Raw genomic sequence first — 18,217 nt, 5'->3', positions numbered from 1 at the left:
ACTCTGGTCCTAATTCTTGCATTATTTCGGGATCCTTCACACATGACAGTTTCCCTTAGAAGATTACATCCTGTCAGTCAGATTCTCAAGTGCCCTAAGCGACAAACAAGCTTCACTGCTTTCAAGACAAGAGACTGGAGGAGAAGTTATAAAAAATAAAGTCTGCCACAGGTAAGCCGTGCTTACAAGCCATAGTAGAAGGCAACTCCATTGCATAAAAGAATGCAAATATTATTATTACTACTATTAATATTATTACTTATTAATAAACACTCTCAACATGTCTCAACCACAAGTAGATAAAAATGGAGTACTTCTCCCTAACAGATCTCAAAAGAAAAAACCCTTCCAGTAGCACCTTAGAGACCAACTAAATTTGTCATAGGTATGAGCTTTCGTGTGCATGCACACTTCGTCAGATACACTGAAACAGAAGTCACCAGACCCTTATGTATAGTCAGAGGGGGTGTGTGTGTGTGATGGGAATGGGTGATGGGCTGATAGGAGTGGTAAACCTGTAACTGACGAAGTGTGCATGCACACGAAAGCTCATACCTATGACAAACTTACTGTATATTCCTGCGTATAAGACTACAGTGGAACCTCGGTTTATGAACACCTCGGTTTATGAATTTTCGGTTTATGAACGCTGCGGACCCATCTGAAACGGATTAATTCATTTTCCATTACTTTCAATGGGAAAGTTTGCTTCAGTTTATGAACGCTTCAGTTTATGAACAGACTTCCGGAACCAATTACACCCATGCTTCAGTTTATGAACGCTTCAGTTTAAGTACTCCGCGGACCCGTCTGGAACGGATTAATCCACTTTCCATTACTTTCAATGGGAAAGTTTGCTTCAGTTTATGAACGCTTACTCTGCGGACCGTCTGGAACGGATTAATTCACTTTCCATTACTTTCAATGGGAAAGTTCGCTTCAGTTTATGAACTCTTCAGTTTATGAACAGACTTCCGGAACCAATTGTGTTCATAAACCGAGGTACCACTGTACTTTTTAACCCAGGGAAATCTTCTCAAAAGTCAGGGGTCGTCTTATATGCCAGGTCGTATTTCTTATACAGCGAGTATATCCCAAACTCTATATTTTAGCTGGAAAAGTTGGGGGTCGTCTTATATGCCCATTCGTCTTATACGCCGGAATATACAGGTTGGTCTCTAAGGTGCTACTGGAAGGATTTTTTATTTTTATTTTGACTGCGTCAGGGCAACACGGCTACCTAGATCTCAAAAGGTTGCCCCCAGACTATCATAGGATCAGCTCTAATTGGTTAGACATTTTGAGATATAAAAGTAGATTCCTTATGGGACAAGTTAGAAACAACTTTAATCCAATTGATTTCAATGGTAAGTAAGTTCAATTAACTCAATTTCAATCCAATTCATCACCTTCCTGATTTGATCCCATAAAGCTCTCTGACCGTGAAACAGATTGGTTCTATTGCTCTAACAGCAAACACAATAAAAGACCTTTACAACTTTGGGGATTTTCTCATCTCTTTGGTTGCCTGTGAACTGGCCAGTCCTCCTGTTTCCCAGCTAGCAGTAATGTGATCCAAAAAATATCTCTAGATATTTCCCTAACATAATGGAAGAATCAAATACATTACTTTGACTTTTTAAAGACTTGTTTTCCTGGCCACAGGACAGATCACAACATGTTCTTGTCTCAATTTATCCTAATGATCTTGTGGATTAGATTAGGCAGAGAGATAATGACTTGCTCAAGGCAACTCACAGAAAGCTTCTTGGCTCAATGAGATCTGAATTCTGACCTCCTACTACTCAAACCATATCTCTAACATTTACCAGGTCCACACCATACATTGTGTGCCAGTATTATAAAGTTGTAGCTGCTAGATTAAAAAAATACCTGCACCATCTCCTCAGAAGCAAAACAACCTTTGCTGATTCAACAGGGTCCATTGGCAGGTGAAGGATCGTCATCGTTGTATCGCCTATTCCTTTGGGTAGGACTTGGTGAAGGGAGAGAGTCAGCCCTAAATATGGGGGGGGGTGGATAAAGAGAGAAGTTTTCAGACTTGCCTTTAAACCTGTGAATTACAGTAGGAAAAGGATTATTACTGCATGTGATGTCAAGGTCTATGGTGTCCACACATTCACACCAGAGGTATGAATACTTAGCTCATAGAGTTAGGTTGATGGAAGGTATATTCAAAATGACATCAAGAACTTCCCATCAAAGGCAAGGTGATGGCCATTAAAAAGCAATGCTTAGCTCCAAACACACACACACATACACACGATATTCGAACCCAACAAAGATGGTGCTTTCAGTAGTTGCATTTCACTATTATTCTACAACTTCCACAGCCTCAGTGAGGGAGGAATACGGCTGCTTACTGCTATTGCTAAAAGGAAAACATCCCTTGGCTTAAATACTACTAGCCTCCCAAGTTAGACCGAGAGCTGGCAGCTGTTCTGCAGTGATTAAAGGATTCACTCATCTTCTAGTGCCTTGCGTTGGCTGTGCATTACACAAAGTTTTTTATGCTATTATCACATAGCTCAGTCCCACTAGTTTTAAGGATTCCATCAAGTTAAAGGATTCTTTAAAATCCTCAATTCATTTTTAATCTTAAACCATTGATCTCTCTGTGTTTATTTCTTAACACTAAACAAGGTGAATCTTTATGAAACACCTTGGCAAGGTTCAGCTCAAACAGAAAATGATGGTTAAAAGACATTCCATGTCAGGCTATTCATTCATTTAGGCCTAGTCTGGAACCCCCGGAAAGTCACTGCCAATCAGAATACAGTGGTGCCTCGCTAGACGAATTTAATTCGTTCCAGGACTCAATTCGTCCTATGAAAAATTCGTCTAGCGAGTCCCGGTTTCCCATAGGAATGCATTGAAACTTAATGTGTTCCTATGGGCTCTGGGGGACTGGCGGCGGCATGGGACGGGGCTTCGGAGAAGGTCTCCGAAGCCACGTCCGATGCCGGCTGTGCGTGGCGAGGCGGCAGTCGGGAGAAGCGCTCTTATCCCTGCCGCCTCACCTGCCTCCCCCGGCAGGCTGTGGATCTCCAAAGCTGCGTCCCATGCCGGCTGTGCGCGGCGAGGCGGCGGGGGGAGAAGCACTTCTCCCCCCCACCGCCTCGCCTGCTTTCCCCCCACCCCGCCTGTCACACAGCGGGGATCGGACAGGTGGCGGGGGGGGAGCAGATCCCTTCCTCCGCTTCTCCCCCCTTCTTTCTGCGCTAGTGTTCCGCTGGTCTCTGCCGGTTGCCCCTCACTGCTTGCGGCAACTGGCAGAGACCATTGGAACACAAAGGGGAACCAGCTTTAGCAAGGGAAGAAGGCAAAGGAAGATCAGCTGAGAGGCGCCTCTCAGCTGATCTTCCTTTGCCTTCTTCCCTTGCTAAAGCTGGTTCCCCTTTCGCTAGACAAATGTAGGTTTTGTGATTGGAGGTTTTTATGGCCACGCTTCGCAAGATGAAGTGGCGGCCATAGAAAACCTCATCGTCTTGCGAGGCAACCTCCGAATGCAAAACCTATTCGTATAGCGAAAAATTAGTCTAACAGGGCATTCGTCTAGCGAGGCACCACTGTACACAGTATTGATCTCTCCCACCACTTGCTACTAAATCCTTTAAAGTGGAGACGGCAGGAATTGAACCTGGGGCTTTCCGTATGCAAAGCACGCCTTCTAACCCTCATCTAGCCACAGTTTGCCAAGGTATTAATACTCATGGAACAATGGTTTGCTTAAGGTTTCAAAGCAAAACAGGAGCAATCCTTGACTGCAAATCCTGGCCTTTTCTGCACAACTATAGTTTATGCAAACCACAGTTTCTTGAGTTCAGACATCACAGGAAAGCCACGATGCCACCATAGTCTCTTAGAATGGCATGACATGGTTTGAACCTTGGATCTTCTACAGGCAAGGCATGTACTCTACAGAACTACACTCCCTACAAAGCAACAGATAAACTGGTATCAGGCATTCCCTCTTCCCAGGGAACCCACACCTGTTCCCCAAAGTATCCTAACTGTTGGAGTGATATATAGTATACAGAACAAGTATATCAGTCTGAAGTATAAATAGGATCTAAAATCAGATAACCATTTTGGGGGCTTCATGCAATCTATGAACCTGTTTTCCCCCACTGTGAAAGTGTGTTGGGCAGACTAAGAGTGTGTTATACCTTGAGCACAAACTGTTGTCTTGGTTCAATGAACTGTGTTTGCGGGTGGGAAGAAAGGAACACAGCTCATCCAAGTAGGCCAGGATTTGCAGCTGGAACAGCCAATTAACACATCTTTTTTTCAGGTTAGCCTTAAGGAGAGAGCGGGGACAAAGTTTGTGCAGACTGAGAAAGAGCCTCTCACAGTAATTAAGTGAATTGGGGTTGAATAAACTAATACGCAGAATCAATGAAGATAATGAGAAGATGAGATGGGAGTGAACAGAACAGGCAATAAAAGTGAAGCAGATGTGGAGAGGAGGCAGTATTTAAGCATGTTGTAGAAATAAGCAAGAGGAAAATGAGGAGCACCTTCCCCACCCAATGCAAGGAATCTGGTTAAATCTATACACATTTGGGAGTACAAAACCTGCCTTTCTCATGAGACATCTGCTTGTGGCATGACCTGCTGTGCTCCAGCTGTGAACAGCTTTCAACAGATATGCATCCACATCTACCAACACTCAGGGAAAGGAGGGCAGTGACCAACTGCAGCAGACAGGTATAACAAAACAAAGCAAAGCAAAATGAGAAAATTAGTTAGGGAGCATTTGTATTCCCAGCATGAACACTGGCCATCTCATGCTCCCTAGAGCATTGGGGAACCACTTTGTGTAAACCTGTAAACAGAAGTTACTCAACTTAAGGGGCAGACCAGCCTCTTGCTTTGATTTGCCTCTTTCTCAGCAGAATACCAAAAGCCAAGCCTCAGGCACCGTGGTTCCTTCAGAAACTGAAATATCACGAGTGCACCCACAGCAATAGGATAGTTGCAGAGTTAGTGTGATGGGAGAGGAAGGCAGAGACTTGGAGGTTCAGTGGGACCGCGCACTGCCCCTTGAGCAACAAGGCCCAAACCAAAATAATTCCCTCTGAGAAACCACAGCCTTTATTCCCCCTTCTACCCCTCTCACTTTTAATGCAGCGTGATTTTATTGCTATTTTCTGGCTGTCAAGTTTATGTAGCTTTTTGTTGTTGTCACTGTTGCTGCTTGTACACCTGCACATAAAGGTTCGGAGGGGAATCAACAGGTACAAAGAGAGGTGGCAGGAGGGGTGCAAGTGGCACGTCCAATCTGTCGCAATCCATTTCTGCAGAGCGGCAGCCAAATGCTTGCTAATGCAGTGAAGATCCCGGGGAAGTCTTGAGCGTTTTGTGACACATGGCGAGATGCTCCACAGTGTATTCATCTTCCACACAGTCTATTTTACTGCCTATCCATCATCTGGAACAGGCAAAAAATGAAGAAGAAGAAAAAACCCACACCAACCAACCCCCCCCCCCCCTTCAAGGTGTCTTGAGAATGAGTTTATGTAAGATATCACTCAAGCACATATAGCTGTAAAGCCACTGCTGGGGAGAAATGCTGGTGGGGGTGGAAACACGTGTGGGATATTGGAAAATATTTAACAGTCAAAGGGGAGGACGTGGCATCAGAAAGCAGAAGCAAGAGACAAATTCAGGAGCTAAAAATCAACGAACTGCTTTAAGGGCACTTGCAGATTTGATAAAGATTGCAGTACGCGGAGACTGAGGGCATTTCATGAAAATGTAGCCCCATCAACAGCCCCATATTATACTCCCTTGATTCTCCAGTTGTAATCTTGCTCACTCAGAAAAGAAGTGATGCAAGGCTGCTCAGAGCCCAGCCTTCCACTCCAGCCTCACAACTGGAAATGGAGTCGCAATGGCAATTCCTGTGGCCTGGCAGAAAGACTGGTGTGTGCTGCAATGCACAAGGAACATATGGCTCAATAAGTTCATTTTAATAAAATAAAAAAGTTCCTTCCAGAGACCAACTAAGTTTGTCATAGGTATGAGATTTCGTGTGCATACACACTTCTTCAGATACACTGAAGCAGAAGTCCCCAGACGCTTATATATAGTCAAATGGTGGTGGTGGTGGGGAGGTATTACTCAGAAGGGTGGAGGGAGTGGGTGATTGAAAGACTGATAGCTGTTAACGACTGCAAATGGTCTACAGGAAAAAGCAATTTAATAATTTTTTTTTATTTTAATAGAAAGGAAGACGTGAAGCTCCATTGAAATGCAAATGTAAATGGGAACTCCAGGTGCATACCAGAGTTGCCATACCCATCACAGGGAAGGACAATCGGTAACTCTTGAGATATTCCATCATCTGACAACTTGAACCTTATGTTATTCATTGAGTGACACCAATACCGTAGTAACAGCATGAATCACCATGTCCTTGTTAGGGGTGCATCTCAATAAGAATTATGAAGGACTGTTGTACACCCAGCACCCACAATCTCCATGTACTAATGTCTATAGTCTACACACCTTGTTTTCATAGAATCATAAGTGTTGGAAGGGAACTCAAGGTCCATTTGGCCCAACCCCCTGCAATGCATGAATCTTTTGCCCCTGCTATGTAGGAATCTTTTGCCCAACGTGGGGCTTGAACCCACAACCCTGAGATTAAGAGTCTCATCCTCTACTGCCTGAGCTATCCACAGGGCACCTATGTCACATCTATTTCTACCCTTTCTCAATAGTACATTGGGAGTCTTTCCCAAAGCCAGTGTGGTGTAGTGGTTAAGAGCGGTAGACTCGTAATCTGGGGAACCGGGTTCGTGTCTCCACTCCTCCACATGCAGCTGCTGGGTGACCTTGGGCTAGTCACACTTCTCTGAAGTCTCTCAGCCCCACCCACCTCACAGGGTGTTTGTTGTGGGGGAGGAGGGGAAAGGAGATTGTTAGCCGCTTTGAGACTCCTTAGGGTAGTGATAAAGCGGGGTATCAAATCCAAACTCCTCTTCTTCTTCATTCCCCCCTCTTCTCCATCCTAGCACTGGCAGTTTGCTGGTACCCACTTTGAAAATATCCCTTTAAGGTGGAAATGCTGAGGAAATATAGGAAACTATTGTCTGGACTCGGCCTTCCAACTGCTCCCAATACATAAATTGATCTGGATGTAATGGCCTTCCCTTGGAGATAGCTGGCATTTCGTTTTAGTCATATTGGCCTTCTACAAATGATTTTAATGGTGCTGTTGGGAAGAAGACTTGAAGGCACTGAGATGCGGGAAAGGGAAGTGCACCTGGTCAAAGTGCTCAGACCCTAAATGAAGCAAATTATGTCATATGCTGAGTGGCCATTTATGGCCACGTAACCAAATATACTGGAAATGGGATGACGGGAGTCAATGACCTCATCCTGTCCTTTGCTTACACAGCCAGAGGAGGTGAGGGCAACATGAATAACTCCATCAATTTACTTTCCTAGATTTTTCCATGGAAGCAAAACTGTTTGCCTTAGTTGCTGGACTCTAGAGGATTCCGGAATAGGATGGGGAGCAGCAGAAGGAATAGACTTCCTCTTCTAGGAAAGGAAAACAGTTCAAGGTACAGAACAGGAGGAAAACTCTCTCTCCTTTCTATGAGCTGCTTCATAAACTAGAGTGTTTCTATACAGATTGGCACTTCTGTGTAGAAAATGTCAGTCGGGGTTTTCCCTTCACACCTGCATATGGCAAAACGACACATACCTTATCTATATTGCGTTCTTCTTACGACAGTAGAGCTTTGCCACAAAGAAGCACAAGAGTTGGAGAGGAAGAGAAGGGGGAAAACTTGCAGCCCTTGAACTGTTTAGTTGAGTAGGGACAGGGGCGGTCTGAAGAATAGGTGGGTGGGTGGTGGCACCTAATCCCTAAAATCTCACCTAAATCCCAGCAGAGCCACCACCAGCCTCCCTCCCTCAGGCAACCAAAGCTGCCACCACCAATCCTGACTCAGAAGTCTGTCTTCTTTTGGAAAGAACTCAGCTGCTGTGTCACGGTCCAGTCGGCGGGAGTCAGGACCAGAGGCAAGATGGTGGTGAAGAAGCAGGGTCGAAGGCAGAGGCGAAGGTCCACGGGGCACAAAGCAAGGCGAAGGCAAAGCGAGGGTCCAGGAACAAGAAGCAAGGCGAAGGTCCACGGGGCAAGAGCAAGGCGAAGGCGAAGCAAGGGTCCAAGGAGCAAGGCGAAGGATCCAGGAACAAGAAGCAAGGCGAAGGTCCACGGGGCAGGAGCAAGGCGAAGGCGAGGCAGGGGTCCAAGAAGCACGGCAGCAACAAGGCAAGGGTCCAAGGAACAGGAGGCCAGATGCAACCAGGCAGGGATAGCGTTGCTGTGGCAAAGAGCTGAAGGGAAATGCTGGGCTTTTATCCCTCCCAGCTCCTGCCACCAGGTGCAGTGAGATCTCAAGTGGCCTCACCTGGGTGATTACTCCTTGCCTCTCCAGCGCAAGCTGAGGACTTCACCTGTGTGGCCACGCCTTGCTTCTCCAGCACAAGTTGAGGCATGCCCCAGTCCTGCAAAGCACTACAGGCCCCAGAGCCTGACTCCTGCCCATACTCCTGACAGTACTCCCCCCCATAGGGAAACGGGGTTCCACCCCCGGTCATGGACCAGGCTTATCTGGAAACTTCCGATGGAAGGCCCGAACCTTGGCGGGCGCGTGCACGAAGTCAGCTGGTTCCCAAGATCGTTCCAGGGACAACTGAACCTTATCCCCAACCTGGAACGCAGGCCCTTGCCACCGCCGTCGATCCGCTTGCGCCTTACAGTCCGCTTCGGCCCTCTCTGGGTGCTGTACCAGGTCGGCTTGTGTCTCCTGGATGTGGGAGACCCGATCATTGGCGGAAGGCACGTGAGAAGCCGCGGGGGTGCAGGGATGATTGTGTGGGTGGTACTCTTGGAGGGCCCCAAGTTCAGGAGCCGACAAGTTCAGGGGGCGACGTCCGGTGCAGTGACGTTCCAGGGACAGCCGAACCTTATCCTCAACCTGGAACGCAGTTCCGTGCCACCGCCGCCGATCCGCTTGCACCTTATAGTCCGCTTTGGCCCTCTCTAGGTGCTGTGCCAGGTCGGCTTGTGTCTCCTGGATGTGGGAGACCCGATCATTGGCGGAAGGCACGAGAGAAGCCGCGGGGGTGCAGGGATGATTGCGTGGGTGGCACCCTCGGAGGGCCCCAAGTTCAGGGGCCAACAAGGCATGAATGCAGCCAAAGGGTATCTCTGCTCCCGGCTGCAGATCAATGGGGCAATCATAAGTCTGATGGGGGGGGGGCAAAGTCTCGGCCCCTTTCTTCTCAAACACGTCCACCAAGTCCCGGTAGGGCTCCGGGAGTATCCGGACATCCAGAGATGCTATTCCGTCAGGGGCAGTCCCCTGTAAGGTGGAAGAACTAAGGGCCGGCTGGTGAGGCGTCCCCGGCGCTGGTGGCAATGGAGGTAACACTGGGGGTTGAGTGCAGACATCCTGGCAGAAGGATGATGGAAAAGACAGTGTCCGCTGTGCCCATGAAATGGCGGGGTCATGCTGGATCAACCAGGGACTACCCAGGACCACCGGGAAATTAGGCGTCTGGATCAGGTCAAAGACTAATAGTTCCTGATGTCGGGGTGCCACTAACATGGCCAGCGGGCAGGTCTCATGGGTAACGGGGCCGGAAGTGAGGGGAGTTCCATCCAACCCAACCACTGGAAACGGCGAGGCTTTCGCCACTGACGGTACTTGGTATTTTTTGGCGAAATTTATGTCCATGAAAACGCCAGAGGCTCCAGAGTCAATCCTCGCCTCCAGGGTCAGCGTGCCTCCCTGGGGAAGGAGGAAGCAAACAGGGAGCAGGAAGTGGGGTGCGCGAAGGCTGGCTCCTGGCTGAACCCCTCCTAGTTCAGCCGGGGCCTGGCGTTTTCTCGGCGCGGACCTCTTCGCCGGGCATTCTGCTGCGAAATGGCCCCTTTCCCCACAATACAAGCGTAGTCCAAGGGTCCGCCTTCGACTCTTCTCTTGACTAGAGAGGGAACAGCGGGCTGCGCCTAGTTGCATGGGCTCCTCTTCCAACCCCCCTGCAGCGCTAGCCCCCGGAGGGTCCCTGGACCCGCATTCAGAATCCCTTTCAGAAAGGCGGGTGTCAATATTAATACACAACGTGATAAAGTCTGCCAGGGCTGCTGGGGAGGTTACCCGCGCCAGTTCGTCTTTGATGCGGGGATGAAGTTCCTGATGAAAATAGAACCGACGGGCTGCCTCATTCCACTGAGTGTCCGCAGCCCAGCGCTGGAACTCGGCGGCATATTCAGCCACTGGGCGGGCCCCCTGCCGGAGTTTCTGCAGGGCCATCTCAGCCGTCTGAGCACGATCCGGCTCCCCGAACATGCCTTCCAGGGCGGCAATGAAATTGTCCAAATGCCCCAGCAGAGGGTCATCGGCCTCAAGGTATGGTGTACCCCAAGCAAGGGCCGGGCCCGTGAGCAGACCCACCATAAAGCACACCTGGCTCCGTTGGGTTGGAAAGTCCGCAGCACAGGTGGCGAACAACAACCGGCACTGATTTACAAAACCCCGCAGGGCGCCACGCTCTCCCCCGAACCTCTCTGGCGATGGGACGGGGGGAGCCCGTCGGGTTGGGGCTGCAGCAAGGGTCGCTCGAAGTCCTTGCACCTCCCCCTGAAGTGTAGCTACCTGTGTGTGGAGGCTCTGCAGCACAGCGGTGAGGTCCATAGGCCGGGCTCCGTCCATCTTGCACCCTGGCCGGGACGAGGTTTGGCCACAGCAAACTGTCACGGTCCAGTCGGCGGGCGTCAGGACCAGAGGCAAGATGGTGGTGAAGAAGCAGGGTCGAAGGCAGAGGCGAAGGTCCACGGGGCACGAAGCAAGGCGAAGGCAAAGCGAGGGTCCAGGAACAAGAAGCAAGGCGAAGGATCCAGGAACAAGAAGCAAGGCGAAGGTCCACGGGGCAGGAGCAAGGCGAAGGCGAAGCAAGGGTCCAAGGAGCAAGGAGCAGGATCCAGGAACAAGAAGCAAGGCGAAGGTCCACGGGGCAGGAGCAAGGTGAAGGCGAGGCAGGGGTCCAAGAAGCACGGCAGCAACAAGGCAAGGGTCCAAGGAACAGGAGGCCAGATGCAACCAGGCAGGGATAGCGTTGCTGTGGCAAAGAGCTGAAGGGAAATGCTGGGCTTTTATCCCTCCCAGCTCCTGCCACCAGGTGCAGTGAGATCTCAAGTGGCCTCACCTGGGTGATTACTCCTTGCCTCTCCAGCACAAGTTGAGGCATGCCCCAGTCCTGCAAAGCACTACAGGCCCCAGAGCCTGACTCCTGCCCATACTCCTGACATGCTGTGGCTGAAAAGGGAGGTGGGGGAACCCACCCATCCCACTTGGAGAAGCAAGGATGGACACTCTGGGTTTCCCACTGGTATTGAAGAAGATTCCTGGCACAAGATGTGTGGATGGGGAGCAGGAAGAGTTCTGGAAGCGGGAAAGAGCAACTAGGAAAGGCATAGGGAGGAAACCAAAAAGGGACTTTTGTGCTCTCTAATGGCGTGCTATGCTGGAAGGGAGTGGAGGCAGTGATCCATGTCTAAAATGAATGGTGCTGGGCTGAAGCCCAAGCAACTGTCACATCATGAGCCTGCATGATTCTAAATTTACATGTGGGCATGGATAACTTGCAATTGCTCAGGAGTCAAGATAATGTGCTCCTTGTGTACTCAGAGGTACTTTCTCTCACCCCTTCAAGGGCCCAGCCCTGATAATCCCTAAGAGAGCCCTGGTTACAATGAAGCACCATTCTTTTTGGGCGGTGGAGTTCCTTATTTCAATTTTTGGTACCAAGGTAATGTGTATGCATGCCAATCTATTGCAGGTAACTTGCATGTTGAGTGGGGGTTTGGTTTGGGGGGGCACACATATACATACAAAAATGCATAAAGCCAGGATCTCCTGGAAAGGGATGCTGTTTGCCTGGCTTTGGGAAAAAGCCAGTGTCCTAGAGCCCTCACACCTCCTTACCAAAGTCTTGTAAGCGCTTGCCCAGCTTTGGGAATGCAGGATGGGGGTGGGGAGCTCTAGGACCCAGGGAGCTCTAGGTGAAGCACCTTGCGCCTCCTTCTCAAAGTCCATGGGCCTCACTTACCTGGCTCTGGGCTGGCAGTGTTAGGGCTCTGGGATGCTGACTGGGGCAGGTAAGCTCACAATCATCACACAGAGGAGATTCGCTTTAAAGGGGTAGCCAGTGAGAAAATGGGGCTGCAGCAAAATGTCCCACACAATCTTCAGACATGAGCATTCTGCTATTCTCCAACGGAGTGGGGTGGACACGCCAGAGAAATGTTTGGAGGCTACAGACCCAGGAACCCAAGACGTGCATGAGGAGGAAAGTGGCCGAGTTTTACATATTGAATGACAAAAGAAAGCACCAGGAAAACATCTCCCCCACCCCTTTTGTGGCTGTGACCTGTGGGTGTGACAGTGTATGTGAACTTCTTCTCTATGCATATCCATGCAGAAAATTAGACATGTGTGAAGCAGCTTCCAGGTTCTTTGTTTCAAAAAACACAAGCTTGAAAAGTAGAGGTGGGGGTGGGGGGAGAGGCACATTCACAGCAGCCCTGCTGGAGGCAGCAAAAAACACAGCTGTTCCAAAAGCAGCTCGCAGACTCTGCCGTGTGTGGTGCATTCTCACCTCAAAAGCTCTCAGAACAATTTCTGTACATTATACGCAACGATGTTCCTTTGGAACGGCAGCGCATGTGCCACTCATTAGCATGTCACCAAGAGCAACATCTGCAGTGATGAGCCAGAATTATTATTAGTGCTCCTTCCACCCAGCCCCTCTTTTATCACTCCCCCTTTGCCTCCAAAACTTCTTTACCAGAAAACTGACACTCTCGCCGAGATCAGATTCTGGGAATCAGGGAATATGACAGCATTAGTAGAGAAGCTTCCCAAAACCCTCTGATGCTCTTTATTAATTTAGAATCCCATGAATATCAATTAAAAATTGAAGAAAAGAGGCATAAGATGCTTGTCTCTTGTGAGGGGTGAATGATGTGGCAGGTTTCAGTCATTTTGCATGTCATTTTACTTTATTTTTTGCTCTATGCACCGTGATGCTAACATAGACAAATAAGCCTATTTCAGGGGAATAAAATGATTTCTAGGTTGTGATTTCTGTATGGTCAAACTCCAGATTGGGCCAGTACATTTAGTACTTGGGTAGCCTTGCCAAATCAAGGAGATGACACAGTTGCTTCCTGTTTCCTGTATGTAGTACTTTTACTGCTGACCCACCTTCTCCTTGTTGATCACCTACAGACCTGTGCTTGTGAGGCAGCAAAAACACACTTCCCTAACACAGGACTATACTGTCCCCAGAGCCCACAACTGTCCCCAGCACACATGTCCAGAACTAACTTTGCTGCTCTGCAGAACACAGAAGTGTCGGCATTTTATTCCATACCACATCACTGTTAACAGCGTATGAAACAGAGATATACATGCAGCTAATTAAGACCTGTCTCTGTTGGATGGAACCAAGTGGCTTCTAAGGCCTGCTTCAGATGTACAGGTAATGGGAAAACCCTATATTTCTGCTAGATGGATGAACATCCCTGACCCCTCCCATACCTGCTGCTCCTGGTGTGCAAAAGATAAGAGGCAGTTAAAGCAAAACAGATGCTTCCAAAGTAAACCGTAGTCCTTCCCAGTCATGTTCACATTCAAAAGTGGCTTGTTTAATTGATGGCTCATTAAAGGAAGCCAACGTATGAAGCCACAGTTTGATCTTGGCCTCAGTTTAATCAAACTACAGTTCCCAATGTCTGGACAGGTCAAGGAACTGTGGTTTGTTTTGAAAGTGGAAGCAGGTGGAGAGAGCAGGGTGGAACACCTGAACCCAAGACCTCATTCACATGGCAGGAAACCATTGATGCATGTGAACTAGGGCTTAACAACAGCCAGTTAGATGCCCTACAGGAAGTTCAAAAGCAGAGTAAAATAGATCGTCCTCTATTCCCTGGTATTCAAAATATTAAAGTATGGTACTCTGTTCATCCTTTAGCAGCAGCAATGCTCAAGGGAGTGGAAGAGTGAACCTTCAGCTGAATAGCCACTAGTACCCTTTCCAACAACCAATTAACAATCAATCAGTTTGATTGTACTCTTTTCCAAAGTCAAACAGATGAGCAAATCTCTCACCTTTGTGGAAATTCTCCTGATTAGCTGGTAATGGGATGTGTGGCTTGAATAAAATTAATCTGTCCCTAACAGCAAAAAGCTTGTGCAGCAGAGATGACAAATAGCTGATCTAATTCACCTTCATATGACCAAACTTCCATTTTATTGCATTCAGTCTCCTCCCTTTCATCTCTACGGTAGCTACTCACAAACAATAATGTCAGAGAAAAATGTGCTAAAACAGAAAAGGGGAAAGGACTTTGCAAGTCCTTTCGCTGGAACATTAGGACTTGCTACTGAGGAGCTAAGGAAAAGGACACAGAAAAGTTTTTCCCACCGGAGTGTTTGCTCAGATAAGACCTTGCAACTGACAGATGAGAATACGCTGTGCGCTCGGTTTATAAATATATCTTGTTCCCCTCCCTTTCCTACATACTTATATATTACTTCAGTGCTTGGCCCAGGCAGAATCTTCTCTTGCTGTCATGCTTCATTCCTCAGAGTGCAGATTAAAAGGCAGGAAGCAGGGAAGACACTGGGATTAGCCTGAAGTTCTCCCTTGAAAATCAGGAGACCAGACACAAAGGATTCTTGGGGACATATGAACAAGCAGCTGACGTCTGTCACCACAGACTGCCGGAACGTGAATAGACATGTTGGGACAGGGCTTGCTTGTCCCTGTATCCAGAGATTTGAAACAGCAAGGCAGCAGGCTGGTGAATTCAGAAGCCACAAATATGCTGGTATTCTCAAAGATTCTATTATGCCACCACTTACAAGACATTCAGCAACAGGCCTTTGCTTTAGTTCCAATGCCAGGGGAACTGCACAGTGAGGTGGCATGACATAGGGTCTTCTCAGTGGCGGCACTCAGGTGTCTCAAATGCCTTCCATTTGAGGATTCACTTGGTGGTGTGTCTTACTTGAGTTTCAAGCTCTAGTTAAAAACCTACCGGGTATCTTTTAAGCCAGGGGTTTGCAGGAGGTTGCGATGTGGTCAGCCACTATTGTGTACAGTAACACAATTGCTGTATTACTTACCCCACCCCCAATTTTTATTTAAAAGCAAGACAAAACAATTGCATACAGTCAGAGAATCATCTCTGTGCTGTATTACTATGAATTGGTTTTTTATTAAAAAAATGGGTTTAAATTGTAGCATTTGATATTTGTTATAACCCACCCTGGAATTTGGATGATCTGTTGACTTATAAATAGAAGCAAACAACAACAACAGCAACAAAGGGACTCAGGTTCTCTCTGACCTCTTTACTACACTGAACCTTCTTCCTAAGAACTATATAGCACTGGGAAGCAGTTGTAGAATGATTTCCGCACATCCACCCAATCCACAATTGTTTTCCACTTCAAGCTGGCCTGGTTACCAATATTTCCAAAGTTTTCTACAACAAGGAAAAGTCTAGTGTTTTGATTAAACATTGAAAGGCATTTTGTTGGCCACTCTTAGAAGACTAGTCTGATCTTGCTGGTTCCAACCTATATGTTTTTATATGCTCTCATATCCTTTAGTAAGGCAACTTTGCAAATAGTTAACTTACCAGTCTGCTCTGCCATTTGCCACCTCTTTTCTTTCCACCACCTCAATGGTGTCCTGAATTTTCCTCAACTATAGTAAATGCACTTTGATTGCCATGATTTCAGTTGAATTCAGTACAGTGGAACCTCGGTTTATGAACACCTCGGTTTATGGATTTTTGGTTTACGAACACCGCGGACCCATCTGGAACGGATTAATTCACTTTCCATTACTTTCAATGGGAAAGTTCGCTTCAGTTTATGAACGCTTCAGTTTAAGTACTCCGCAGACCGTCTGGAACAGATTAATCCACTTTCCATTACTTTCAATGGGAAAGTTCGCTTCAGTTTATGAACGCTTCAGTTTATGAACAGACTTCCGGAACCAATTGTGTTCATAAACCCATGTACCACTGTACACCTAAATTTGCAGGATTACATCAAAAGTTTTTTTTTAAAAAAAGCAGTATATGGTCTACACCAGGCAGACCCAAACTTCGGCCCTCCAGATGTTTTGGACTACAATTTCCATCTTCCCCGACCACTGGTCCTGTTAGCTAGGGATCATGGGAGTTGTAGGCCAAAACATCTGGAGGGCCGCAGTTTGGGGATGCCTGGTCTACACTAACTCTTTGAGGTGAAGTTGTTGCTATCTGTAGATTCGCAGTAAAGGAAAGTTGTCTGCCAAAAAGATACACATGGAAATGGCATTGTGTAAGGCATTCTAGGGAGCAAATTATGATTCACCTCGATTGTTCTAATGATTCTATAGAAATAATCAACAAATTTCTCCTTTAATATGCCATCAGATGCCTAGCTCACAGCTCACAGATGGGCTGGTGAGGAGAATTTCTAACTCTGGAATTTGTTCTCCCTTCATGTTAGGAGGCAAACGAAAGTTGAAAATAGGGGGCATTCATGTGGTTTTTTGGGGGGGGGTAGTTGTGTGTGCGTGCGTGTGCGTGCGTGCACGCGTTTGATTGAACTGGTGGGGATGGAACAGATGGGGTTTTGAAGACATTCTGTATGTACAATTCTCTAATGGAATATACTCTTCTCTTCCCAACTAAAGCCAACATCAAACTCTATTCTGGTTGTGTTTATCACAGTGAGAGATGAAAAGCTAGAGCTCGCTCACAGAGGTAAATAATCGGAGATCAATCAGCTACTAATGGAGGGACCACATCATTTTGCTCTGAGTGGGAAAGGCATGCTGGTTTGGCAAAAGAACAGTCTTCTTCATCCTTCTTCTAAAAGCTACCCATAGAGGCAAATCTATTTTTAGCCAGCTCTTACCAATTTAAATGCAACCTAATGATAAACCCAAGCATGCTGAATATGCAGCTTGAGAAAGAGACAGACTGTGAATTCTCTTTTTACAACAGACAACTAGAAAAAATAAAGATTTTGTATTGAGGAAAAACTGGTGTAAATTTGCTACATTTAATAAAGGTAAGGGGGAGAAGGGGACGACAGAGGACAAGATGGTTGGACAGTGTTCTCGAAGCTACGAATATGAGTTTGACCAAACTACGGGAGGCAGTGGAAGACAGGAGTGCCTGGCGTGCTATGGTCCATGGGGTCACGAAGAGTCGGACACGACTAAACGACTAAACAACAACAACAATAAAGGTAAAGGGACCCCTGACCATTAGGTCCAGTCGTGACCGACTCTGGGGTTGTGGCGCTCATCTCGCATTTTGGCTGAGGGAGCCAGCGTACAGCTTCCAGGTCATGTGGCCAGCATGACAAAGCCACTTCTGGCGAACCAGAGCAGCACATGGAAACACCGTTTACCTTCCCGCTGTAGCGGTCCCTATTTATCTACTTGCACTTTGAGGTGCTTTTTAACTGCTAGGTTGGCAGGAGCTGGGACTGAGCAACGGAAGCTCACCCCGTCGCAGGGATTCGAACCGCCGACCTTCTGATCAGCAAGCCCTAGACTCTGTGGTTTAACCCATTTACTAGGCACCATTGTTGGAATATTTCATTCGCACAGCCACCATAACCCAGCACACACCATTTGTGCGCAGAAATCTATTTCTGAACAGGGATTCTTCATTTATAGATTCAGACATATGCACAGTAAAGAGCATCCAGCACATCGTAAACCTAGCAGAGTGTACTCTGGGAATCCTGCATCAGGAAAACACATTGAGCAGAAGACAAGGTCCCTGATAGCACTGCTTTGGTAGACATAGTGCTCCACTTTTTCTAGACTTCCCCTGATAACTGCCTGTGCCTTCTAAGAAACCTGGTCTGAATGTTATTATCCCAAAGACACAAACTGAGAGTGAGATCATAATGGAGGGCTAACTGGAGATGTTAGGGATTGAATTTGTTCCTTTGGTGGTGAGAGAGGTTGGGGTTGGCCTAGGGTGTGGTTGTTCATTTGTGGTTGGCTGTGGTGGTCTTTGTTATTGTTTTCATGTGTGAGAGGGATGGGTGTTTTGGATCAGGTTAGCCATATTGATTTGTCT

General features: G+C 47.5%; 1 protein-coding gene across 3 annotated transcripts in view; it reads right to left on the bottom strand.

The window, feature by feature from the left end:
- Positions 1-18,217, bottom strand: part of TRIM44 (TRIM family member 44) — a 102,914-nt gene that overhangs the window by 6,574 nt on the left and 78,123 nt on the right. The window contains exons 5-6 of one of the 3 annotated variants that reach the window (XR_015949843.1): positions 4,191-4,321; positions 1,894-2,020 (exon numbers count right to left, since the gene is read on the bottom strand). The exons of 1 other annotated variant lie outside the window; for it this stretch is intronic. Coding sequence is in view for 1 of the 2 variants with exons in the window: in XM_035116243.3 (XP_034972134.3) it covers positions 1,933-2,020 (88 nt within the window). In the remaining variant the exon portion in view is untranslated. The remainder of the gene's footprint in view (positions 1-1,893; positions 2,021-4,190; positions 4,322-18,217) is intronic. One more of the 3 variants, XM_035116243.3, reaches the window with a different exon arrangement.

This window comes from Zootoca vivipara, chromosome 1 (assembly GCF_965207765.1).
Source record: "Zootoca vivipara chromosome 1, rZooViv2.hap1.1, whole genome shotgun sequence".
NCBI lineage: Eukaryota > Metazoa > Chordata > Lepidosauria > Squamata > Lacertidae > Zootoca > Zootoca vivipara.
This window is presented reverse-complemented; position numbering and strand designations above follow the sequence as displayed.